Below are 24,402 nucleotides of genomic sequence, written 5' to 3' on the forward strand. Positions count from 1 at the left end.
TTGGTTTACCTCGATTGGTGCTTTTTCCGGCGCGATCAGCCAATCATGTGCCAGATATTCGACATTTTTTGGCGCACAGGACACTTAAAATATCAAAAAAAAGGTTTCCAACATGGGCGTCAAAATTGCCGGATGGGGCGCGAGGCCAAGAAGGCCAAAGCAAAGGCAGTACGTCCGCTTGCATCATCGCTGGTCTTAGGGCTCAACCCCATAGCAACGAGCTGCGGCGTCCAAGAAGAAGGCCGGGCGTGGCTCGTCTGGCGCTGGGACGGACGTGCATGCGATTCGACAGGAGTTGGCCAAGCGTGGGTGCCAGTTGGTGGTGCGATCTCTCGACTGGCGACCTTTTGACGATCGTGTAGTCGATTGAAGCAGATGGGAACTGCTTGTTTCGCACGCTGAGCGACCAAATCTACGGCGACCAGGTGCACTTTGCGTCGGTTCGACAGGTCGGTCTGTGCTCGACCGGCATGGTGGCGCTGACCACCCTTTTGTAGCGCATTGTGGCCCATATCCAAGCGCATCGCGACGACTTGGAGCCGTTCTTGGAAGACGAGGAAGAGTTTGATCATGTACATTGGCAGGGTGCAATGGTCTGCACGATTCACACGTGGATGCGGTAGTATTGCAGACGCATGGCAGACGACGGTGTCTGGGGTGGCAACCTCGAGTTGTTTGCGGCTGCACAAGTGTGGCAGTGTAATATAGTTGTGCACCAGGTACGTCCATCGCACTGGCAAACACCGCACGTCACAGTGGGGGCATGGCTCGGTTAGGTGGATGGGAAATGCACCACGATTGAGTGTGGCAGCGCCGACGCACGCAGTTTCCACGTGTGCTACTACAACGACGAGCACTACGACAGTATTCGAAGCCTCGACGATGACCTGACCGGGCCGCCGATTCGGTTCGCGCACGAGAGTGCGGCGGTACGACCTCTGCTCGTTGAACCGATCGACAAGTCGACGTGGTGGCTACTGTAGGCGGGCAAGATCTGCGTCGAGATCGCTCCAGAGGTCGAGACACCATCTAAACACACTGCGCTCGCACGGCTCGCGATGGAATTCCCACACACATCGGAGGACGACCTGGTCGACCTGTACAAGAAGCTGCACTGCGACGTCGAACGTGTCCGCAGGAAGCTCACGAAACAAGCGGCGAAATCCAGGCGAAAGTAACCTCCAACGTGGACAAGGTTGTGGGGGTGTCGTTGCGGCCGAACGACCGATGGCACCCAGCACAATGGGCGCGACGTTTGCAGCGGGCACATGCTTGTATTGGAGACTATAAGAATAGACACACCGTTCGTTGTTGGAGAGGAGTGCTCGCGCCTTCGTGCCTCCAACACTTTTTTCCTGCACCGGAGCCACAAAGTCAACGTAGAAGACGGTCTAGCGTTCAAGCAGTTTGTTAACATAGTGGATTCAGCGCACATGGTCGAGACATGCGTCCCTCGCAGCCGTCCGGGTCCCGCCATCGTCCTCCCGTCGTTTGAAACGAGATTTTGTGACGCTGTCGATTCCATCAAGCGGGACGAGTCCGCGCGCGGTTTCCAACCGTTTTGCATGAAACTGCACCGCACGCCCATGCAAAACCACGCGTCGAAAGCATGGCACAGGTGGCACCAAAGGTGGATGACATCCCACAGCGAGCGCCATCGGTGGCGACGTCTCGGCCACGGCATGCATGGGAGGCGGTCGGCGGCATCGTTTACTTGGTCGGATCGCTTGTCAGTAGTGCGGTGTACTTGGGCCACGTCCGTCCGAGTTTGGCCAACGACTACTGGTGGCCCGACTTCAACTCGACGGGCGTGCAGACGTTCTTGGGCGACGTGTACAACGCCCAGTTAACCCAAGGCCGCACGGGCGAGTTCCATCTCTTCCACGAAGACGTGGTGTACTCGACCAAGTCGTATCGCACCGACGACACTCGGATTGAATGGAGCGCGTCGTACGGGCGCCAAATCCTGTTGGACAACATTCCCCTGGACGCCGCCGTGACGGCCCTTCGGCTGCGTTCATTCGAGTCGAGCTTTTTGATGGCCGCACAGTACTGCTGGCTCGACTTCAATCGGGACTTTGCCATGGCGCACACGTTCAAACGGCAGCGCCGATGCGATGCCACGAAGCGAGACAATGCTGCGGTGTACCTGGAAGCCGTGATCCGCAACTGTCCCTCGCATGCCATGTACACGGCGACCCAAAGCCAGCAGCTCGACGCTACCATCCTCGAGGCCGTGCGGATGTCCCCGGCTGGACTACACTGGATCGACGCCATGGAACAGCATCACATGCAACCTGTTCCGGACGAAGTCTTGTATTGGACAACGCGCGGCCTCCAGCGGTGGAAAACCCCCCTCCAAAACTTGTTCCAAGACGGCATCGACGACACGATCCAGATTCGAAATGCCCTCGGATACGAACAGTCGATGCAAATCAAAAAGGTGTCCAAGTACGGCCGAAGCATCGGCCGGTGGACAACGCTTGCCGCCAACGTTGGCATCTGGAATGACCTGTACACGTGCCAGGCGTTGAATGCGAGCTTGATCTTGAACGCGAACAACAGCGTGGTCAACCTCGGCATCGACTGGGACGTGGATACGTTTCAACCGCCCAACAACCCCGGCGCAAATCTCGTGCGCCAGAGCATCGGGCCGTTCATGTCCATCGACATTGAATGGGTGCCCCACCCCGTAGCGCTGCGGTCCTTCCACGCGACATTTCAAGACCACCTTGTGGCGATCTATCGGGAGCGTCGCCTGCCCCCGCCGATCCCCGTCGACCCGGTCCCTCCATCGTGGCGACAAGCGAATCGACTGTACTACGGCGGCAACCCCGTGTGTCCGTTTGGCGGCGGGAAACCGTTCGTCCAGCCCCCGTTTGGCTATTACGACGACTGTGCGACTCCGACCCCGCATTCGTTTCGACTGACGGCAGAAGCCGTGGTGTTTGCCATGCACATGGCACGCCCTGTTGGCCCCCCCGATGCATTTGTTGCCGCAACGTGCAACTTGTGCAGCGTCGAGATGATCGACGACTGCCTCGGCTTTGTACGAGAAATATGGCGCATACGAGTCGAATTCGACCTGCCGTCGGCGGCGCGGATCGACGCAGCGCATGCCACCATGGCGTTGGACATGAAATTTATCCAATTCGCGTCGGACAACATGTCGCATGTTGTGTTGTCACAATCCATGGTACCCACGGCCCCCGATGACCCCTGGACAGTGTTTGGATGGGTTTTCGTGTACGACTGGTTGCAAGGGGACCGCGAAGCGGTCAAGTTTGAAGGGGACGAAGGAAACGTGACGATGCTGTCGCAGCCGCACCCTGACACGTTTTCGATCGTGGCAAATCCGATGGAGATGCCGTCGCACGCGTGCAAGTACATTTGGTACATTTCCGTGTACATTACGTTCACGTTGATGGGAGTGGGGGTCCTGGCGATCGTGTACGCGTCCGTGAATCGATTGCACTTTCACGGACGGCACTTGCTCCAGTTCAACCGCGTCGTCGGGTCCGTTTGGATCGGACGTCCGATGCTGTTTGTCCGTGGCATGACAGCCATGATCGTGCTGAGCACTGTCGACGTGCGGTTTGTCGAGGACGGGGGCATCTCGGCGCTGCAGAGGTCGTCGCGGCCGCTCCTTGTGTCATGCTTGCTGGCCGGGGAAGGAACGTGGCTCACGTACGTCCTGCAAGACTTTTGCACCCCCGTCACCCGTTGCGGCGGCTGGTTCATTCCGTTCAGTTCGTGCCTGTCCTGGGTCGTCTTTCTCTGTCTTGACCAAGTCATGGCGCTTCACGTTACGTCCAAAATACATCCCATGTGCGTTATCGACTACCTTGGGCACCAAGTGCAATGTACGAGCGGCATTGTCGAAATTGGGAGCTCCGATCGATTTACACTACTCTGGTGGTTGTCGGCGGCGGTTCCGGCCGCAGTCTGGTTTGTGGCGTGGGTCACTCGGACGTGGATCGACTCGACGCCGAATATCCTCCGACCAGGGCATCACGTCTTGATTCCGACAGCAGCCACGTCCTACCTCCACGTGGCCGGCGACGGCGCGCTGGACCCGGTGGCGGGAGTCCTGTGCGGCATGTTGCATTGGCATCGCGACGCGTTTGACATCAAGGTATGGCGCCCGTTCTCTCTCGGCAGTGCGACAGCAAAAGGGGCCGTGGCCGCCCCCGCAGCGCCGCCAAGTTCCGCCGCATCCCAAGCCCACGAAAGTCGACTACAATTTGGGCTGTCTTGCCTTGGGTCGCTGTACATGGTCATGACAGTGATTGCAAGTTACAGCTACCTCGTCGTGACGGACTCGACCATGACCAACGATTTATGGTGGGCATCGTTCAACGCGACGGGCCACCAAACATTTCTGACCAACTGGTGCACCAAACAGCTCCTGCTCTCAAACACACTGGACGCGACGCAGGTGGACCGGCCCCAGTACGGCGACGTCGAAAATGCGTACAACACAATGCAAACGTCCCTCACGACGGCGCCGCTGTACCCAGCGACGATCCAAGCCGAGGTGTACTCGAACTTACACGTTGTTGCGTCGGGCCTGCGGGCCATGCGGTCGTGCGATATGCCCTGGATCGCCACCGTGTACTGCTACGTCGATCTCAACCGAACGTGGGAAATGGCCGTGTCGTCGGACCGGCAAAACAAGTGCCAACTCGACAACGCCAACGGCGCAGTGTATTTGGAAACCATCTTGCGAAATACACACTGGCCAGCGATGGAATTGTGCTGGGGCGCTGCGTTGGCACGGGGCGTGTTCGACCACCTCCAACGAACGTCCGACGGCCGGGCATGGGTGGACAGCATACAGTCGCGGCCGTCTCTACCGATTCACGACGAAGTGGCCACGTGGGTGCTTCATAACGTGACAGAGTTTGCTCCGCATTGGCAAAATTTCAAGCAGATCGGGATCACTGAAACGATGGACATTCAAAACGCGTTTGGCCTGGCGTACCCGTTCACGATCCGAAAGATTCGACCAACGTATCAAGAGGCAGTGGTGCCGTCGTCTTGGCGTATGACGTGGCCTCTGGCAAAGCTGCTCTTGGCCGTCGCGTCCAATTCGTCCGGGCTCGATGGGTCGAGCCTCGTGCGTGCCAGCCCGAGTTTTGCCTTTTGTAACACGTCGAGCATCGAGACGCTCTTCATTCGAAGCGGCACGTTGCAATTCCCGTTGGAGCCAGGGCTGGCCATGACGCGCGCTTTGCTCGGTCCATTTGGAACGATCTCCACCAAACGAATCGCGCCACCTGTCGAATTACGCGCTCTGTACCGCCGTCTAACCGAGACCATCACGGCATCGGTTGGTCAGAACGCGACTGCATTGAAAGACTTTCTCGCCATCCGAACGATGAAATTTTTTACGCCCGACACGATTGCATGGCGAGGACGACAACACTTTGGCGGCAACTTTATGTGCGGTCTCAGCTCTTCCCTTGGCATGCAGTTGGCCGAGTACTTTGCGTCGGACGGGTCGTGTGCAGCCAACGCGGACGAGCAGGCTCAAGGCAGCAAGTTGACGTCCATGGCAGCCCTGCTCATCCACTCGACACGTCCTCCCGGTTTTATCGAGGGGACGTGTGCTCATGAAGTGTACGCGCGCACCAATTGTGTCGAGATGCTGCAGCAAGGCTTTGCATTCTTTTCATCGGCCATCCCCCTTGACCAGCGATTGCCGCTGGTTGACTTGGCCGCCAGGACAAACGACGCCATTCAGCAGCTCTACGCGCCGCAAATGGTTCAGTACACGAGCTCTGCACTGCGCAAGAGCGAGATCGTGCTGTCGACTGTGGGTGTCTTCGACGAGCCTACATTCGAATTCTTTGCGTGGATGTACATGTTTGGGTGGGTCCTCGGGAACCGCGAAGTGGTCTACTTTGACGGGGCCACTGCAGCGATGCACGTGCTCTCGGGAATGTCCCCCACGATGATGTATGAAGTGGACGCGCACGAGATTCCGCAAAACGTGGCGTTTTACTTTCGATGCGCGATTCAGTACTTTACGATCGTGCTATTGATGGTCGCCGTCGTCGTCTGCCTCACGATTGTTGCCAACCGTGGGTACATCGAGGGCCTCAACACGATCCAGTTCAATCGAGTGGCCGGACAAGTCTGGATTGGCCGCGCGTTGCTGCTCCTCCGTGGCTTGACGGCCATTTGCATCTTGTCGACGGCCAGACTTCACCTGGACAACTTTGGCGGGTTCACTCAATTCGTGTCGGTGGCGCCGGACACCATAGCCACGATGCTGTCAAGCGGCGAAATGGGGTGGATCGTGTACATCTTGAACGACCTTTTTTCGGTCGCAACGACCGACCTCACGTCGCAGTATTCGTGGAAAGCCAGCGTGACGATTTGGGTCGTTGCTGGCCTGTGGAGTGTGGTGGCCCCTGTCCAGCATGTTGTGCGAATCGATCGCGACTGCGTCACGGACGCCGTCGACTTCGCGTTGACGTGCCGCAGTGGGGTGTTTGAGATTGGCAGTGTCGCTCGATTCGGTGGTCTCATGATGCTGGCGTGCATTTGCTGCGTGGTTTTCTTCTTTGTCGACTTGCTGGTGTTGTCGCGGCGGCGAGTCCAGTGCCCCATTCACACGTCGCTCCTCTTGCATTCCGTGGCGCAGTACCAATTTGATCAAACCCATTGGATATACCGCGGCGTGTACTACCTCGATCGAGCGTCCGCTGTCATGAACGGAATCCTGTCCTACCGAGCTGCCAGCGGCACACTGGTCGTCGTCGACATCAAGACGTGGCAGCTCCTTTTGATTCCCCGTCGCGAGCTGTCCCCCTCGGAATCCCTGCCGCGCGCACTCGAGTTCGCAATTCCACTGGATGCGGCATAGCTCTACCGCTCGGTTCCAGCCTTGCCGACCGCCACAACTGCATTGCAGCCCCAAAATAGGCGGCTTGGCCGAGGCCGGAAACGGCATAACGTTAGCTCGTTTTTCGTCGAGTCTGACCACCACCACGTGAATCAGTTTTTCAGTGTGTGCGGGATGCGGGCCACGCAAGGGTGTCATGCAGTCAGCTCGATGACCATTAAAGTAGCTCGTCCGCCACGGTAGTGACGAGCATTGTAGCATGGACAGCGCAAGTCGCTAAATCACGAACCACACGACGCAGGGCTCGAATCCATTGTTAAGACGAGAGCCAGGTTGTACTTCCTACGTGGGGGTGCAGTCGTAGCTGGGGCGTAAACGTCGTATCTGAAGGGAGAAGGACGTAGGAAATGGAGTTATCCAGGGGCTTACAAACGCAGCACGATCCTCGACATCGAGGTTAATATCGTGTGGCCGCCCGATGAACTTTCGCGAATCGTACAGTCGATCGTGACAACCTATCGTGCATGCCACGAAAGTTTGCGCTGGCGGGATCCGCCGAGCGTCCACGGCCTTTTGAGCCGAATCGAGTTCGTTCCCTGGTCTGCCCCCCCCCACGCGATGGCCCTCACGAGATTGCCCATGTCATAGTACTTTCGCCGGTCAAAGAGATAACGCAGACCACATGACATGGCATTGGCCATCCTCGCAGACCATGCCCACGTAGTTGGCGATGTGTAGTTCGTCGGTCCGTTTCAAAGGGCGGTTGGCACCGTGGACGTCTTCGCTGCACCTGCACTGTCTGGTAGTGTGTATATGGATGGTGTGGTTATGGATTCGGCAAATGCGCTATCCTGTGCATGTTTCGAGCGTCGTGCACCTCGGCGGCAGCGCACATGTCTTCATCTATACTACCTACTCGACGAGCGGGATTGCGTTGGTCAGCGCTGGCGGCAACGCAATGGTTTGCTTGGACCTGTCGACCCTAAACACCCGCCACGTCTTGATATCCATCATGGCAAACTTGCCGCGCGACGTTCGAAACGCAATGATGCCGTTAAGGACGGCGGACGCTTGATCGAGGTAGTACACGTGGTGGAGCTCCCAGTGGCGTCGGTCAAATTGGTGCTGCGCCGACGCATGCAGGAGAAGCGAATACCGCGACGTGCCGGCGTGGCGTTTGGTGGCGGCGCGACATCGATCGACCACGTACCAGAAGACACAGCACACAACCGCCAGGATCAGGAGCCCGACAAACCGGTCGAACCGACCAATTTCAAACGTCCCGCTTTGGCACGTCATGGCAAAGTCCACAGCGGTTAACGTGCACTGCCGGTCAATGCGAACGACGTGGCTTACGGGCGCGACCAGACTCCACACGGCCGCGACAAGCCACGTCGTCGTGCTCGCCTTCCATGCGTACTGTGTCGTGTAATCGGACGTGATAACCGAGAAGAGGTCGTTCAGAATGTAGACAAACCAGCCCATTTCGCCGGACGAGAGGAAGGTCGTAACGACGTCTGGCGCGACCGTGAAAAGGTTGGTGTAGACGAGGTTGCCAGGTCGACGGAGCTCCAGGCGCGACGTGGACAGGATGCAGATGGCTGTGATCCCCCGGAGCAAAATGAGCGGGCGACCAATCCAGACAATGCCAGCCACCCGATTGAACTCAAACATGTTGAGCCCTTCGACGTACCCACGGTTGGCCACAATGCTAAAGCAAACGCAGACCGCCACGCCCAGCAACACCAACGTGATGTATTGCATGGCGCGCCGGATGTAAAACGCAACGTTGAGCGGGATTTCTTGGGGATTCGAGAGGTAAAACGCCGGCAGAGCTTCACCCGACATGATCGCGATCGGCGGTTTGGTCGAGCTGTCGCCTTGAAACACGACGAGCTCGCGGTGCGCAGACACCCAGCCAAACATGAAGAGCCATCCAAAGAACTCGAACGAGTCGGCGTCGAGGAGACTGAGGCTCTCCAAATACGTTCGCCTCGGTGTGACCGACCGATTCTGTGTCAGCTGGATGAGCTGCGGGCTGAAGCGCGACAGCATGGCACGTCTTGTCGACACTGCCAGGTCGGCCAGCTCGCGGCGTTTGTCCTCGGGCACGGCGTTCACGAGAAACTTGTACGTGGCCGGCAGAACCGCTGTGCACTTGACGTAGTTGGTCGACTCGGACATGCAAGTGGTGGCCAACGAGGCCGGCGTCTGTGGCCCCATGGCGGCGACGGCCAAGGTGGTCATCACTTTTGTCGCGTACACTTGATCGATGGTTTGGGTGCCACACGTTCCGTCCGCCATAAACCCGAGGGCAATCTGACTCCCGACATCGCCCGTGTTTTCACACATTAAACTCCCGCCGACTTTTCGCAGTTGCTTCCACGGTAGCGGCGACGGGTACCACGATCCGACCACCCCTAAGGACGCGTACTCGGCCAGGGCAGACATGTTTGTTCCGATGACGTGCATGATCGCCGACCGGAGTTGGTACAACAAGGTTTTGAGTTCACGCGGCGGCGTCAGTCGCTTCAGTGTGGTCGTCCCAAATGGACCCAACGTCTCCCGCGACACGGCCAGGCCTTGGCCCCACGGCGACGAAATCGTGCCATTCTGGATCAAGAGTTGCTCGATCGTGACGTTTTGCAGACCATATCGGGGACTGGACCGCACCAAGCTCATGCCGCCAATGCCGGACGAGTTGGCTGCGACGGCGTCGAGCAAGTTGGCCAGCGGCCACTGGAGGCGGAACGACGTTGGCAACGGCAGCTGGAACGCCTTTTCCTGCTTTTTGATCGTGATCGCGTACGCCAACCCAAACGCGTTTTGAATCGCCGCGGATTCGACGACCCCCATCTTCTTGTAGTTTTGCCACTGGGTCGTAAACTCGGCAATGCCGTGGGATCTCCACACGTCAACCTCTTCGGCGACGGACACGGCGTTGGCTCGGATTTGCTCTAGCCACTGCCGGCCACCAGGCGTTGTTCGGACGTGGTCGAAAACGGCAATGTTCAACGCGGTCCCCCAACACGCGTCCAAGTCGGTCCATTTTGCGTTGCGCAGGACCGACTCGAGGTACACTGCGCCGTTGGTGGTGTCTTGTTTGCATCGCTGTTGCCGGTTCACGGACACGGCCATTTCCCACGACTTTCCGAAATCCACGTAGCAGTACGACGACGCGATCCACGGCAAGAGGCACGTGTCCATGTTGCGCAGCCCCGCGACGACCGCGTGCAGCGAGTTCACTTCGTCTTGAAGGACCGACGCGTACTGCGAATCGATCGACATTTGCGTCATATTGCCCCCGTAATAGGCCTCCGTGTCGCCGTTCCCGTGCTCGTTGACATGCGTGTCGGCAAGCGTTTGGAACGACTGGAGATGGCGGTTGAACCAGGCTGTCACGAACGACTGGTGGCCCGTCGAGTTGAAGTCTTCCCACCAAAAGTCGTTGGCCATCGTGTACTCGGTCAGGGCGAGATAGCTATAACTCGCAAACACGGTCGCGACCATGTATCCAAATCCGGCCAACGCGACGCCGTACCGACTCGCCCTGCCCAACATGGACTTGTTTGTGGCGTGAAAGCTCGCGAGCTTGCGTTCGTCGTTGTCGGTCGGGTCGTCAAAGTGGTCGCTCTCGACCGGGTCCAGGTGGAACCAACGCCACAACTTGATGTCAAACACCCAGTCTCGAATCGGAAGCATCCCTGCCATGACGAGCGCCACAGCGTCGGGCTTTGCCCCCACCGACAAGAACGTGACCGCGGCCGCGGGAATCACGACTTGATTGCCCTCCAAGTGCAACGTCCTCTCGGCCGCCGTCCGATCCGTCCTTGCGCGACACATTGACCGCAGCTTCGACAGCGCCAACGTCACGAGTGGGGTGCCCGCGGCAATCCCCACGAGTACAACCAAACGAGCCATGCTCCCAATTTCGACCATGCCGCTCTCGCACACAATTTGCAACCCGAGGCGACCGATCGAGCACGTTGGTTGAATCGCCGCGACCGCTTGGAGCGGGGACACGACGTCGATGACAAACAGGACAACCCACGTTGCAATCGAGCCCACGGCGACCAGCACGTCCCGAGGGCCGATCACCGGAAGGAACACATCTTGGACGACGTACGTTACCCACGCCGCTTCTCCCGCAAAGAGCCCCGATGAAAAGATAGATCGGGGGTTCATGTATAGGCTGGACACACGACCCACAGCGACAAACTCCACCGGCGACGTGCTGAGCACGATGAGCGCGGTCATGCCACGAAGGAACAGCATTGGCCGACCAACCCACACGGACCCGACGACGCGGTTGAATTTGAGCAAATTCGCCCCTCGAAAGTGACAGCGCGACCAGGCGGCGTACACCATGACGATCGTGCCAACCCCAATCAAGTTGAAACTCACGTAGATGGTGAGGATCCGAATGTAGTTGCATGCGTTTTGAGGGAGTTCCCCGGGGTTGGCCACCATCGAGAAGGGCGGATTCGATTGCGAGATGAGCGTCAAGTTGCCTTGGTCGCCTTCAAAGTTGTACACTTCGCGGCCGTCCTGTAGCCAGTCGTAGATCATGACCAGGCCAAAAAACGTCCACGGGTCAGCGGACGGATGCACAGGTACCAACGGCTGCAGCAGCAGCAGCTCGGATCCGTTTTGCGACGCCATCTGCATAAACTGAATGTTGATGGCCGCGGCTGCGGCAAGCGAGCTTGCCTTTGCAGACGACATGGAAGACGTCGCAAGCGCATCCACCTCGCCAACGGACACTTGGCGCAACATTTCCAGGCACTCGCCACTGGTCGTGGGGCACAAGTTACAAATGGATGCTGCCATGTCCGTAGAGAGCGGGGGAAGCAACTGCAGAGCAAACAGCGTCGCTTCGAGCGTCACCTCGACCGTGTGACGAGCTTGGGCCGTGCAATCAGCATAGTACCCGAACGACTCTTGAATGAACGGCTGGGGGCTCCCCAACGGACACACGGGGCTGCCGCCGTAAAACTCGCGACCTGCGGCGATCCACGTCGCGGGAACGACATCCAGCACGGCGGCGGGTGGAATCGCTCTCGTTTTCAAATGCTCGCCCAGTTTGGTTTGGAAGGGGCGCAAGACGGACGACAACGTGGGGGGCTTCGACACAAGCATCATATCCAACGACAGGAACGGGCCAATGTGCTGCCGAACGAGGCGAACCCCCGGCGTGGGGGGGAGGTCCAGCACGTCAACATCCCATTCAATGCCCATATTGAAGACGCTGTCCGGGTCCGTCAAGATGACGCTGGCTCCGATCGACTGGCTAATGTCCATGACGTTCCAAAACCCACAGTACCCAAACAGCGTCGTCCACTTGCCGAGGCCGCGCCCATACGTTGAGCTTTTCTTGATGCGGACGGTCTGTTTGTACCCGAGAGCATTCTGGATCTGAATCGAGTCGTCGATGCCGTCGTGGTTCAGATTCTGCATGCCCGTTCGCCAGTACTCGAGGCCGTGGCGTCGCCAGTACGCAACCTCATCGTCGAGAGCGACCCGTTTGTGGGCAAGTATCGCGTCGACCCACTGCTTGCCGTCGTCGGTGCGCCCAAGTGTCTGCAACATGGTCGCGTTGAGCATCCCGCTGTACGACGACGTCAAAATGTCGTTGGCAGGGCCATTCCGCACCAACGGTTCGAAGTAGACGGCTGCGTTGGTCGTTTTCGACGCTTCGCACCGTGCTTGGCGCTTGGGCGTCATGGACAGCGCAAACTTGCGGTCGAGATCGACCCAGCAGTAGAACGACCCCATCAAGATGTTACTCGTGATCGAGCCGAGGCGAAGGGACCGGACGGCGTGCTCCAACGGAATGTTGTCCAACAAGAGGGTGCGCGCGTACGAGGCACTCCACTCGATGCGACTGCCGCTCGCGTCCGCGTACGATTTCGTCGAGTAGGCAGTCCCGTCGAAGAGCGGAAGCGGCCCGACGCGGCCTTGGCTCAACTGAGCATTGTACATGTCTCCTAGAAACGTTTGGAGCCCCGTCGTGTTAAAGTCAGACCACCAGTAATCGTTGGAGACGCTCGGATTCAGCTCGGTCAAGTACACGGCACTGAGGCAAAGGGATCCGACGAGGTAGAGGAGCCCCCCGACGAGGCCGACGTGAGACTTGCCCGAGGTTGGGATGCCTGTTTCGGAAGGGCGGCGGTGGCTGTCGTCGTCGTGGAAGGGCACGACTTCCGTCATCGTGGAATGTGTCCCCTTCCAGCAGCTACCTGAACGGCGTACTGGACGATCGGCGGCGGCGGTGGCTTGTCGATTGCGACTGCCAAAGACAATCGACGAGTGGGGACGGTTGGTTTCACCTGGCGTATATTCTTGTCCCGTGCCAAGAATATATCGTCGTCCCGCACAAGATGCCAGCTCCGACGACATGCCCATGACGACTGTCGCCGCGATGTGACAAAGTTTTTTTCACACGCACCACGAGCCTTTCCGTAATCCTCCTGTCGTGGGCTGGGCTCCTGCACACAACTCCTAGGATTAGCTATCTCCGCTTCGGTGGTCGACGACGCCGTTAGGTAAAGTCGCAGGGGGGGACGCCGTTGCGCTCCATTTGGCGGCGTCGATGGGGTTTGCGATCCAGCACGCAGTATGTTTTTGTTGTGTGCTCAGTTTTGACAGCACGACGACTTGGACACTGTACAACTAGCATTAGGGAAGAAAATCGCGCGCTCGTGAGGACGTTGAATACCGCTTCGTTTCGTGTGGAAGCGCTGCCACAAGATTTGGAAACCTCCCGAAACGACCTGACCTGAGAGGACCGTCATCGTCGCACGGACCAGCCTCTTGCCCACTCCACGGCCGCCTCGTTCGTAGCGAGTTGACTTGACCAACGAGGATGTCGTGGTCGCGACTGCGGAAGCCCACGCCCTCGACTGGTTTTCGCTGCCGCGGAGAATGTGCTCCATGCTTGGGGTATTCCCGCAGCGGTGCTTCCGTTTCATTCGGAAAACACCCTGTGCGGCGGGCTGAGAGTAGTCTTGGCCAGTCTCTTCCCGCGACCAAAAATAATCCAGCTACACCGGATGTGTCGAATCGCTGGTGTGTCGAGTCATGGCACCCCCCCGATCGAATGTCGACACAAATGCAGCATGACGAAAGAAGGGGTTGCGGGGGGGGAGTCCATCGTGGTGGCTTTGGCTCTGTGGTTGCCACACGGCACACGCCCCCGCTCTGCGAAGAAACGCATGTGATGCCGGTGAAGATTTTGAAGCTAAATCTGCGGGACGCCCCAATGAACAAGGCTGTAACGACCCATGCCGGTGAGCCACACGCCGTCCATCCCAACGACAAGGGGGTCCTTTTCATTCTCCACAAAAGTCGCAATTGGTCGCTGGCGACGCTGAGTGCCAAAGTTGATGACAGCGCTGACGCGTGTTTGTTCGTCCAGCTGGCGTCGAGTTCTTGGCCATCGTAGTTTGTTGCTGCAGTAGGATTGCATGCCACCTTTATCATCCTTCAAGTCTAACCGAGGCATGTATGGATTGCTTTCCCCGCACGACGAGTCGTGCTTGGGACAGTGATTTCGATGGACACAAGGCGTGGCCCGCTGTATTCCTTCCCCCGTGGACTCGGGCGAAGGAACTTTTACGGTTGGTAGGCAGCTAGCCATTCATCCAGACATCTCGACGCCTTCAATCGGATATTCGACTCGACAGGTCATCAGTCCGTCCCAGTACCATGACCGCACGACGCTCAGGTGCTGAGATCTTGTGGTTTTTCCACGGGAACGGTCGAGCCTGAGTTGACTCGAGTCCAGTGCACAACTTGCTTCTTGACCGTGTGTGTACGTTGTGCAACTCAATGTGGGGTCAATAGGCATCAAGTCTACCCTGCTGCAGCTCCGCTCCAGGACACGGCATTCCCCTACACTGCTAGCAGGTCGGGGGCAAGCAGCTCGTGATCTGTCCGCCACTGCGACATGGCAGTTGGGATAGTTTGTTGCGACCTCTACAGAACACTCGACCAATGCAATTGTGTTGCTTTTTGGGGGCGCCATGGCCCTTCGTTTTGAAACCGCTGCATCTCGCCAACGTACACCCACGACGGATGGAGATCCTCAGCGACTTGTACTTGAGCAAGCCTGACACGGAGGAGATCAACCTTCAGGGGGCCGACTTGCGGTCCCTGGACGTCGAGCTCCCCCTCCTCAAGCAATTCAAGGAGCTTCGGCACTTAGATGTGAGCCACAACCAGCTGACCGAACTGCCGATCGAGTTGGCCGAGCTCTCGCGCCTCGTGGCTCTCGACGTGTCCAACAACCCTCTTGGGGCATTGCACCGCGTGCTTCCAGTGCTCAAGTTGTTGCCATCTTTGAAGAGCCTCGGCATCACGATGGTCGATCCGGCAACCGAAGAGCCACTGATCCTCGCTGCACTTCCAAAGCTTCGTATTTTAAATGCCATGCCGCTGTCGTTTTCGTCGTCGCAGCCCGAACAACGACGGCAGAGCAACACGGCGACCCCCACTCTGCAGTTTACAGCGCCCGGCGACTCCCCCCTGCCGACGGTATGCCCCGCCCACCCCTCTTTTGATTCCTGGCCTAGGCAGCTGCACCTCTGCGCTCCACCTCCATTGACTCCTACGATTTGTAGGACCATGTACAAAACGTTGCGAGTATTCTGCATGTGCTCAAGGGCATCGGCATCCCTGTTCCACCCGGCTCCGAAGAAGACCAGCGAGTGTCGCGCATGTTTGAGCAACAAGTTGCTCTGGTTGGTATGTCCCTCAAGCATGATCTGCAACGTACGTTGACTAGCTCGTGAGCCGCAGCAACTCGAGGCCCTGACTGCTTGATGTAGATATTTCCCCGACCGCACATCCTGAACATCAGACGACAGCGGCCGTCCTCCTGGCCAAATTCAAAATTGTGGCCGCGTGCTCGAGCTACGCGACGCAAAAGGCTGGCGAATGCGCGCCGGAGCTTGGGCTAGCTTTCCAAACGCTGAATGTTCTGCAGCAAGACATTGTGACTGGATTGCATACATTATCACAACAGCTCCTGCGGGAGGTGCAAGCTCCTCCCCCCCCACCCACGGTACGTCCATGTATGTCGAGGTCACCGATTCAAAGCGCATTCTAGCCAACGATGGATTCAACTCAGATCAAGCAGTTGCTCGAAGTTGCGGAAGGGCTAGAGGCTGACGTTCAACGCGGGGCACAAGCCCTCGCGAACGAGCAGCGGAGGACGACCCAACTGGAGGCCGAGATTCGCAAGCTCCGAAAGGATCTCGCTGCTGCCAAATCCACTGCCGCCCAACTACCGCCGTCGCCAAACCGAGCGAGCCCACCCAAGGAATCGATCCGTGCATCGAGTATTATTCCCCAGCGCGCGACAGCGTCGACTGTGACCAAGTCTACAAATCCCCCGGGAAAACCACCGACCGGAGTAAACGCGCCCCCGTCGATCGTCGGGACCAACACGGCAGCGGTCAAAAACTTGAGTCTCAAGCAGCTCAAAGACCTCATCGAAGCCATCTACGCGTCCAAGCGCAAGTTCGACCAAATGAATTACGACGCCCGCGCCCCCAAAGAAACGATGGAGCAGCACATGTACACGTACCTGAACCAGCGGTTTGGTTTACATGCCCTGATCGTCGAGTACGCGAGCGCGATCATGAAGGTGGCGTCATGTTTTTTGGTTGACCCATTCGACGACATCATTCGTTCGCAGGGCTGCGCGCGGTATGGGTCGGTCGACTGTGACGTTGCAACGTTCCTCCACTTGGTACGGAACGAGATCGACGAAGGGTACCTGCGCCTCAAGCAAAAGCTGGAAGATACGGTCGTTGCGCTGCTACGGGCGCATCTTCGAGGGATGCATCCCCGCAAATCGGAAGGTTGGTTGGCCAGCACACACGGAATTCACGGCGGGACGGGGTGGTCTAGGAACGATTACTCAACTTTTGCATGCCAAACTCACGTCGGCCACGCACTTGAGCCGCGAAGAATGGCAGTCGGTGGTCACGTACATGTACGATGCGTGCGACGTAAGAACACTGCGTATTGTGCAGGGGCAATACTATTCACTGGTGCACGTAGGCAGCCGAGCTCGTGGCTATCATCGACGCCCGAAGCAGGCAAACGGGTGTCGCGGGCATCGACTTTCAAGTGTTTCGAAAGGTACCCGCTTCTCGATTTGACAAGTCGGGGAGTTGGTCGAATCAATTGTAACTTGTAGATCCTGCTCAACTACCAGCTCCAGGGACGACTCAACTTGCTCACGGAGTTCAGCCGCCAGTTCCAAGGCGTTGACGTCGACCGAGTTGGCATCCTCAAGCGCGTAAGCTGCGGTGCTACATGCAGGGGGCTTGTCGTCATGGCAGCACTGTCTTGTCGTAGCGCGACTTGATCGATGTGATGTTGAATTTGACACCGTACAAGGTTGTTCTGGACCCATGACTGGACGCTGCGATTGCTCTGACTTGCTTGTAGACTCAAGACGAGATCGCCCAAATCATCCAGCAAGTCGACCCCCACGAGCACGACTGCATCACATTTACCGACGTACTATCGTTGCTAGCGTGCTTATCACGGACTGCTTCACGGCGACTCATAGGCGGTCGAAGCGTTGTTCAAGGACATTCGGATGTCGCGGCAAAAGTCCCTTGCGTCGATGGCCAACCGCCATGGCCAGGACCCGCCCCCTCCACCATCCGCTCAGGCGTGTGAATAGCCTAGTCGACCAACGATCGAACGGGCAACCTCCGCTGAGACGTCGCACTTGTCTCCACAGCTGCTCTCCATGTCTTATTGTCTCTGGGCCAACCCGACGGCAACCACAACTTCAACCTCCGTCTGAGTAGTCGAGCCATCGTCGTGCCACGTATAGTATGACCATCCACACGGCGCTTGACTTCAACTTGCACTTCTCGCCCGAGTCGAGGAAATCCCTTGTTTCGAGTGAAATCCGGATAATGTTGCAACCCCACCGACAACTTCCCCACAAATCGCACATCGAAACCACAATCGTCCACGTTGTGCTATGTCATACACTATCTTTGCAACTTCACACACGCCGTGGTCGAGCGCCCGTAGCAATGAATCACGCGGTCTTCGTTCTCGTCTAGACGAGGTATCATCCGGAGATCTCGTCCAAGGCATTTCCTCGTTTCGCCGTGCTCAGATCGTAACGTTCGCGGAGAATCTACCCGACAGTCGGGTACAATACATCCAGTCGTGTCGTGGTGCACCGACACGCCGCGTTTCCACGACGACGACATCCGTCGGAAGCAACTCCGCCACGAGAGCGCCGACGTGCTCGCCGAGCGACTCGACAGCACGTGTGGTCTTCCGTCAACGGCCACGCGTGAACTCGGTTAAGTCCGAGAAACCCCTCAAACGTGCGATTGGATCTGTCACATGCAGCTGCCCAATCACACGTGGCATGGTCGATGCAACTTCAACTGCATGAGTTTAAAAATATACATGTAGAACAGGATGTTTGTATGGGGAATTGAATTTCATGACGCAACCTCATGTGATTCAGGAATTGTATTTCATACAAAAAGTAAGTGACTTCAGGTTGCAGCTTCGTCCCACCGTGCATTTATATTGTCAACATGTTACAAACTCGGCTTATTTTATTACATGGCGCCCGCGTTGGGTTATTTTCCCATTTTCTCACCCAGACCCGCATGAAACGCAGCGCCGCGACTGCCATGAAGCGATCGTATAGCTGCATGGACTTGGCCGCACTGGAAGCGACCGACACTGCCATGATGTCGGCGGTGTGTGCGAAACGGCGCCTCACAATTCCTCCGCGATATCGCAGCTTGTCGTCGTGCCCGACGACCCGAGACACGACTCGAAAGCAATGGCTCCATGCGTACGATTGCATGACGTTGAGCTTACCGATTGTCGAGACCGCAGCGATTGAAGATGTCCTGTGCTCGTCCAGCATCTCGTCCGTCTTGCCCTTTGTCCCGTCGACACCAACAAAGGACCAGCCCGATTCCATGCAGCTTGAGCTCCTCGAGTTGTTCACACACGCATGGATTGAGAAAGACCACCCTGTCCAAGAAGACGTCACAAGCCGTACGCTGTGATGCCTGTCCCGCGAATGCATTATTTAACCACAAGGCACACCTCAACTACCCACAAGCCCACTCACAGGGCATCGGCAGTACGTCGAGTTCGGTTTGACGACCGCTTCTCGCGCGAGGTGCTATTGTATCGACGGTCATCTTCCTATTTAACACGACCAATGATTGCACCCACCTCTTCATCTCTGGTCTACTTGGCCCCCACGCATGTCCTCGCCATCGGCGCAAACCTGCGTGCCTTCTTGGGCCAGCGTTTCCTTCCATATTCAGGTAGCGTCGAAGCGCGATGGTGACACATCCCTGTCACGTCAACACCCACACCTATCGCGACCTGTCGCACAGCCAACCAAGCTGCATCCACAAGTAGGGTGGCACTCTATGCCTTCTCAAGACGTCCGTCCCTGCGTGCTGCAGCCAACTCCTCCGACGTGCCGTCGTCCACTTCAGCCCCTCGCCCGTGCCGCATGTCCACAGAGTCGATTCATCGCCATGGCTGGCGTGTCACTGGTCCAGATGGCGCTTTCATTCCATGTAAGCAAAATATTCCCTTGTTCAAGTCTACTTTCGCCGCAACCGTCGCCAGTACCTTGGGGCAGAATTATATTGATATAAGCGAATAAAATCCAAGTGGGACGAGCCAGGAACCGTCGCCGCGATGCACCTGAACAACAACAACACTGTGGCTGGCTGCGTGGATTTCAAGCTGGTTCATCAGTGCACGAGTCGTGTTAGAGGGACCGAGGCGGTCGACGATGACGCTGCCCATGTCAAGCGAGTGTAGAATCGTCGAGGAGACGTCGCGCGCATTACACGTTTGGCTTCCACGACGGGCTCGAAACCAGCTCCCAATCCCACGTTTGCCGGAACGTACGGTATACTGCACGCAGACATCGCAACGCGTCCCGCGGCGAGAAACCAAGCGCGTGCCGCTGTCGAACAATAGCAGCACGTCCGCCACCCATGTCCAACCAGCCCTTGAACAACAACTCGACCGATCGACGTCGACGCCACACGACGTGCCCGGCCATCGGACAGATTGTCCGTCCGTCGGGTACTTGAAGCTCCGTCCAAGTTGAAGTTCAACGTGCAACGGCGACGAAACCGCCATGCCGTCGTGTCTTTGCCGGGACGATAGATCGCCGTGCAAGCGACACGATGGCGCGTCGAGTCCACGAACACGCGCTGCGTTCGTGGTGCTGCGTCCACGGGGTTTGGGACCACATGCTGGCGCTGTGAGACCAGCCGCGCGGTGAAATGGCCGTCGGCGAACGGGTTCGTCACAGCCGGCGCGCCACAGTGGAATGCGTACATACTGTTTCAAGCACGAGTGTAACAAGGCGATAGCCTCGCGAGTGTGTTTCAAATTGGAGAATGCTCGACCAAGATATCTTCCCTGTCTCGTCGAGAAGCGATAAGATGGTGCAACCTTGCCGCCGCAACGATGTGGGTGCTGCCCCACGGACGTCCTGTCTTGGGTATTGGTATCGAACGTCGTGGTTGGTATCTGTCGATTTTCTGGTCGAGCGACTCTTGGCGCGGCTGCCCAGGTGCCGTGGCTCGTTACGGTTGCATCGCCTTTCACGTGGTGTACGACAGTCAACCTGAACGCCGACAGTCGGAATCAAGACAAACACGGTTGATGGAAAGCCGCCTCGTAGGCGGGTAGACCAGGGCAGCCTGGGGAAACACTGGCTTGGTTATTGCATGACACGTGCTGCAGGAGTCAGTCAAGCGGGCTCACACTATCTTCGCCCTTGACACCGGGGACTCGAATCTGTGTTGGTATCGTGAAACGGGATAGCACAGCTTGAGGACAAGACGTGGCGATGACGGTATTGGCCCGGTGTTGACGAGAATTGCTTGCTTTCGTGCAAAATTCAAGGAATGTTCCGCACCGGTTCAAGATACACCAAACAAAACGGTCGCGACAAGATGAAACGTCCGCTGGTTGCCACGGCCGCTAGCGTCGAATGCTGCCCATCCGACGATGGCATGGCAATAGCAGCAGCAAAACGCTATCTTTTCGAGTGAATACGAGTCGAGGCGGCGACATGCTCATGCGCTCGTGGGGGCGTGATCAGTCAAACTTTTTGTGGTGACGCTGTTCTCTCACCTCGATACCAGGGCTGCGGCGACATGATTGTGCGACTGGATCAAGTCGCACGGACTACTCGATCACGCTGTGTGAAAGTTGCGGCATGGCGAGTAGGCTCGGCAACACAAGTCCGTTTTCCCTCGACACTTGCCAGAGGACGTGGGTGCCGCCTTGTCCGTGATGACATGTGCTTTGACACTACAACTGTGGAGATGCTTCGCACTACCTCGCACAGCTTCGGACTAAAGGCAGTCTAGCTCTCAATGCACTATTTGCTTTGCGACACGGTAGGGTGCAGAGATGTGACGTGTAGAATCAAGCCGAACGGTGTTGTTACTAGTATTCACCTGGGATCACAAGGCCATGGATGCTGCCTTGGATGTCGGTCGATTACGCAAAGGCCTGGCCGCGGTTGATGGCGTCGATTTCGTCCTTCGAAATGGCTTTTCGGGCAAAGCGGGCGGGGACGTCGAAAATAGATACGACTGACGCGCTAGACGAAGGCGGCATGACCAACGTGGACGAGGGAGTCGATGGTGCATTGGATTTGCTGCCTTGGCTCGCAGCATGCAGCAACGACCGCTTGCCCAAGAAATGGATACGAGGCACGCGATGATGCGACGACGATGCTGGAGGAACAGTCGTGGCTAGAGGGGTGGGGGCCGGTGTCGGCGTGCGAGCAGCTGGCGCTTCGGCTGGAGCCGCCGACGTAACAGTGGCAGCGACTTCACCATCGACAACAAAGAGGTCCTTGCCGACTTGGACATCTTCTTCAAGCGAAGCAAGAGTCTTGACGAGGGTACCAGCAACAGGGCTCATCACGTCGACACTGACCTTGTCAGTCTCGAGCACCATCACGACTTCGTCGGCATGAATGTGCTCTCCGATCTGCTTCTTGATCTCAACGACAGTGCCTTCAGAGATGGAATCGCCCATGGAAGGAACCTTGACGATGTGCTCGGCAGCAACGGGCGGCGTGCTGTGGAATGCCCGCGCCACAACGCAGCGGGGGACAGCAATGGTGCGGCGCAGCATGACAGTCTGTCGATGTTGCGTACGATGACTGGGCCTGGAATTCGATTAAACTCACTTGCAGTGTGTATACGGATTAAAATGTATGCATTAAAGATAGCCCAATTGCGTTAAATGATGCGCCAGTCCATTTTAAGGTAATGTAGTCTGAAATCAGATACATTAAAAGTAATTGTGCCCACAACGCAAGACCTTGATATAAAACTCATGATGGTGAATACGTTGAGTTTAGGGATTGGCTCGTGCGTCCGGATACTATAACCGGATTAATTCCTGCGAAAACTATCGTCACACAATTCAAATATCATCAAGCCCCTCACACTAGGAAGTCTCATGTCTCAGCGTCGACGGACGCCGCTACATTCATTTGATCTAGGTGGGCGATGAGGTTGTCCAGACCGAGCAATAGGCCATGGTCTGGTGTGGAGAGGGACGGGTCATGGTGGCTGTTGGCGAAGTCAATCAGGCGCGCGTCTGTCCGCGCCACTGACGTGCTCGAGGTGATGTCGCCTTCGTACACGAGCAACAACGATGCGCCCCAGAAACGTATGCCGCTTGTGTGCTGAATCTACGTCATGTGTAAGGAACAGCCGCAACTAAGCAAACTATATCATACAACTGCCTGAAGGTCTCGAAGGCGCGCTGCCAACTGCACCACGGCATTTATTCGAAGCACATCACCCGCTGATAGGAACTACGAGGTGCAAAGCATCAGGTATGCATCGTCGCATCAAATTTTATCGAGTAGGGAGCATTGCGATTCAGATCTACTTACAAAGCGAAGGGCGGGGAGAATATCTGCGGGTTGAAGAAGGCGTCCCCAATGCTTGTCGCGCAATACATATCGTCCTTCTGCTTGGTTGTAGATCTACTCAAGAGAACACGACTCGGTCACCCGAGACAGCTATGCAACTTGTGGGCTCACGAAGCAATACCTGCATCCCGCACAAACGAAACCCCAACGTCGCCGACGTCGTCGTAGCACATTTTAGTGCGTGACTTCGGGCCTTCTCTGGCGGTGCGTCGGCTCCTTTTCATCGAGCATTCAATGTGAGCTCGGAGGAGAAAGCACGACGTACCGTGTTGGCGAGTGCCCATCTTGATGTCAAGGACGCATGGTCGCATGTAGCCTTGAGTCAGATCGCCAAGAACAATGTATTCACAAAGAAAGGACGCGTGGTCTCGAACGAGTTCCTTGTTCCACAAGATCAAACTGATGCTTCGGTGTTCCAACGACCGACTCGGCCGCCGCGACGCCGACTTGGAGGCTGTAGAGGATGAGGCAATGTCGGAAGTTGTGCGATCTGCAGCGTCATCGCCACTGCTTGGGTGTAGATCGACAACGATCGTGCCGAGGTATGCAGGAACGAATGGAATGAGCTGAGGGTACGTTGACTCCAAACCTTGGTAAAACTGTAGTTCGTGGGGGAGAGCAGGTTTGCATACTTCTCCGGGGGCACTTCGCAGCAGTGGTTTGTGGCCACCGACCTAACGGTTCATGCTGAGAAGGCATGTTTGATGGGAAATGGAATGGTGGAGAATGGATCTGTCCGTACTTGGTGCTTGTAAAGATAGAAAGCTGTACCGACGGACGAACGCGCGATGACGCGAGGCGTCAGAGGAGCGGGTTGAGATCCAAGTCCTAGGTTGTCGAAAGACGATGACGAGGACGTCCGCAGCATCGACAATGGTGCCGCCGCCGCTGCTTCGCCATCCGCCATCCAGGAACACACGCACTTGATGCAATGTGGTGGCCGTTTCGAAATCGGAGAATGCAGGTCCTTGCTCTGGCGGTTTTGATTGGCGGATGGATCACGTCGACTTGGCCAAAACTATGAAAATTTTGCAAAACCTTTCCCGACCATTTGGCCGAAAACACCAAATAAGGACCAAACAGTTCCAAACAAGTTTCCAGCGCCATGGCGGCTTGATGACGACGTATGTGTGTGTGCTGACCGTTTGCCCAGCGACAAGATGCGCGCCACCAAGGAAATCCATGGTGTGTACAAGCCTTCGCCATAGCGAAATGGCGCGCGGACTTTCCAACACGACGGAGGCTGCTGGGACACGAGCACAACAGCAACGACCTCCGTCGTGAGCAGGACAACAACGCAAACGTGCATGTCGTGAACGTGATAAATTAAACATGGGATGCGCTATGTTCAGGAGGGGGATGTCGAGGCATGATCCCTTCGAATTCCAACCGAATGCCTTGAATGATCTCGATGCAATACGTGATGCGCTCTAGAATCGCACGAAAGCCATGGTCCACGGCTACTGGCTCTGCGTATCGTCTACTCGCTGAATGCCTTGCCACTGCAGTGTCAGGCTGTTCACGTCCTGCATGATGC

At 57.1% G+C, this 24,402-nt stretch overlaps 7 protein-coding genes across 22 annotated transcripts; 4 read left to right on the top strand and 3 right to left on the bottom strand.

The window, feature by feature from the left end:
* Nucleotides 1–132: 132 nt before the first annotated feature.
* Nucleotides 133–1,318, top strand: H310_13031 (hypothetical protein; the record flags this gene model as incomplete). The annotated part of the gene is made up of 7 exons (XM_008880372.1): nt 133–168; nt 215–322; nt 363–449; nt 498–572; nt 624–719; nt 777–929; nt 984–1,318. The coding sequence occupies 7 exons, from the start codon at nt 133–135 to the stop codon at nt 1,176–1,178; spliced, it is 750 nt and encodes a 249-aa protein (XP_008878594.1). The 3' UTR covers nt 1,179–1,318.
* Nucleotides 1,319–1,576: 258 nt separating this feature from the next.
* On the bottom strand, nt 1,577–7,038 carry H310_13032 (hypothetical protein). Its single transcript, XM_008880373.1, has one exon. The coding sequence runs from the start codon at nt 3,173–3,175 to the stop codon at nt 2,258–2,260; it is 918 nt and encodes a 305-aa protein (XP_008878595.1). The 5' UTR covers nt 3,176–7,038; the 3' UTR covers nt 1,577–2,257.
* Nucleotides 7,039–10,289: 3,251 nt separating this feature from the next.
* Nucleotides 10,290–13,210, top strand: H310_13033 (hypothetical protein). The gene has a single exon (XM_008880374.1). The coding sequence runs from the start codon at nt 11,459–11,461 to the stop codon at nt 12,218–12,220; it is 762 nt and encodes a 253-aa protein (XP_008878596.1). The 5' UTR covers nt 10,290–11,458; the 3' UTR covers nt 12,221–13,210.
* A 1,688-nt stretch (nt 13,211–14,898) lies between these two features.
* On the top strand, nt 14,899–17,848 carry H310_13034 (hypothetical protein). 15 transcript variants are annotated; one of them, XM_008880377.1, is made up of 11 exons: nt 14,899–15,388; nt 15,475–15,625; nt 15,682–15,917; nt 15,963–16,502; nt 16,554–16,719; nt 16,769–16,869; nt 16,922–17,002; nt 17,061–17,162; nt 17,222–17,263; nt 17,315–17,386; nt 17,439–17,848. In XM_008880377.1, the coding sequence occupies exons 1-11, from the start codon at nt 14,930–14,932 to the stop codon at nt 17,553–17,555; spliced, it is 2,067 nt and encodes a 688-aa protein (XP_008878599.1). In that variant the 5' UTR covers nt 14,899–14,929; the 3' UTR covers nt 17,556–17,848. The 15 variants fall into 15 exon arrangements, with proteins under 15 accessions (XP_008878599.1, XP_008878600.1, XP_008878605.1 ...); XM_008880378.1 differs by having other exon boundaries at nt 15,963–16,719; XM_008880383.1 differs by having other exon boundaries at nt 17,061–17,263.
* Nucleotides 17,849–18,452: 604 nt separating this feature from the next.
* On the top strand, nt 18,453–19,098 carry H310_13035 (hypothetical protein). Its single transcript, XM_008880390.1, has one exon. The coding sequence runs from the start codon at nt 18,517–18,519 to the stop codon at nt 18,925–18,927; it is 411 nt and encodes a 136-aa protein (XP_008878612.1). The 5' UTR covers nt 18,453–18,516; the 3' UTR covers nt 18,928–19,098.
* Nucleotides 19,099–21,210: 2,112 nt separating this feature from the next.
* On the bottom strand, nt 21,211–22,083 carry H310_13036 (hypothetical protein). The gene has a single exon (XM_008880391.1). The coding sequence runs from the start codon at nt 22,052–22,054 to the stop codon at nt 21,410–21,412; it is 645 nt and encodes a 214-aa protein (XP_008878613.1). The 5' UTR covers nt 22,055–22,083; the 3' UTR covers nt 21,211–21,409.
* Nucleotides 22,084–22,290: 207 nt separating this feature from the next.
* On the bottom strand, nt 22,291–23,813 carry H310_13037. 2 transcript variants are annotated; one of them, XM_008880393.1, is made up of 6 exons: nt 23,608–23,813; nt 23,131–23,539; nt 22,987–23,081; nt 22,827–22,919; nt 22,668–22,745; nt 22,291–22,619 (listed from the first exon to the last, which is right to left on the bottom strand). In XM_008880393.1, the coding sequence occupies exons 1-6, from the start codon at nt 23,770–23,772 to the stop codon at nt 22,383–22,385; spliced, it is 1,077 nt and encodes a 358-aa protein (XP_008878615.1). In that variant the 5' UTR covers nt 23,773–23,813; the 3' UTR covers nt 22,291–22,382. The 2 variants fall into 2 exon arrangements, with proteins under 2 accessions (XP_008878615.1, XP_008878614.1); XM_008880392.1 differs by lacking the exons at nt 22,291–22,619; nt 22,668–22,745 and having other exon boundaries at nt 22,754–22,919.
* Between the last annotated feature and the right edge of the window lie 589 nt (nt 23,814–24,402).

Source organism: Aphanomyces invadans (genome assembly GCF_000520115.1).
Source record: "Aphanomyces invadans strain NJM9701 unplaced genomic scaffold supercont1.46, whole genome shotgun sequence".
Taxonomy (NCBI): Eukaryota; Oomycota; class Saprolegniomycetes; order Saprolegniales; family Verrucalvaceae; genus Aphanomyces; species Aphanomyces invadans.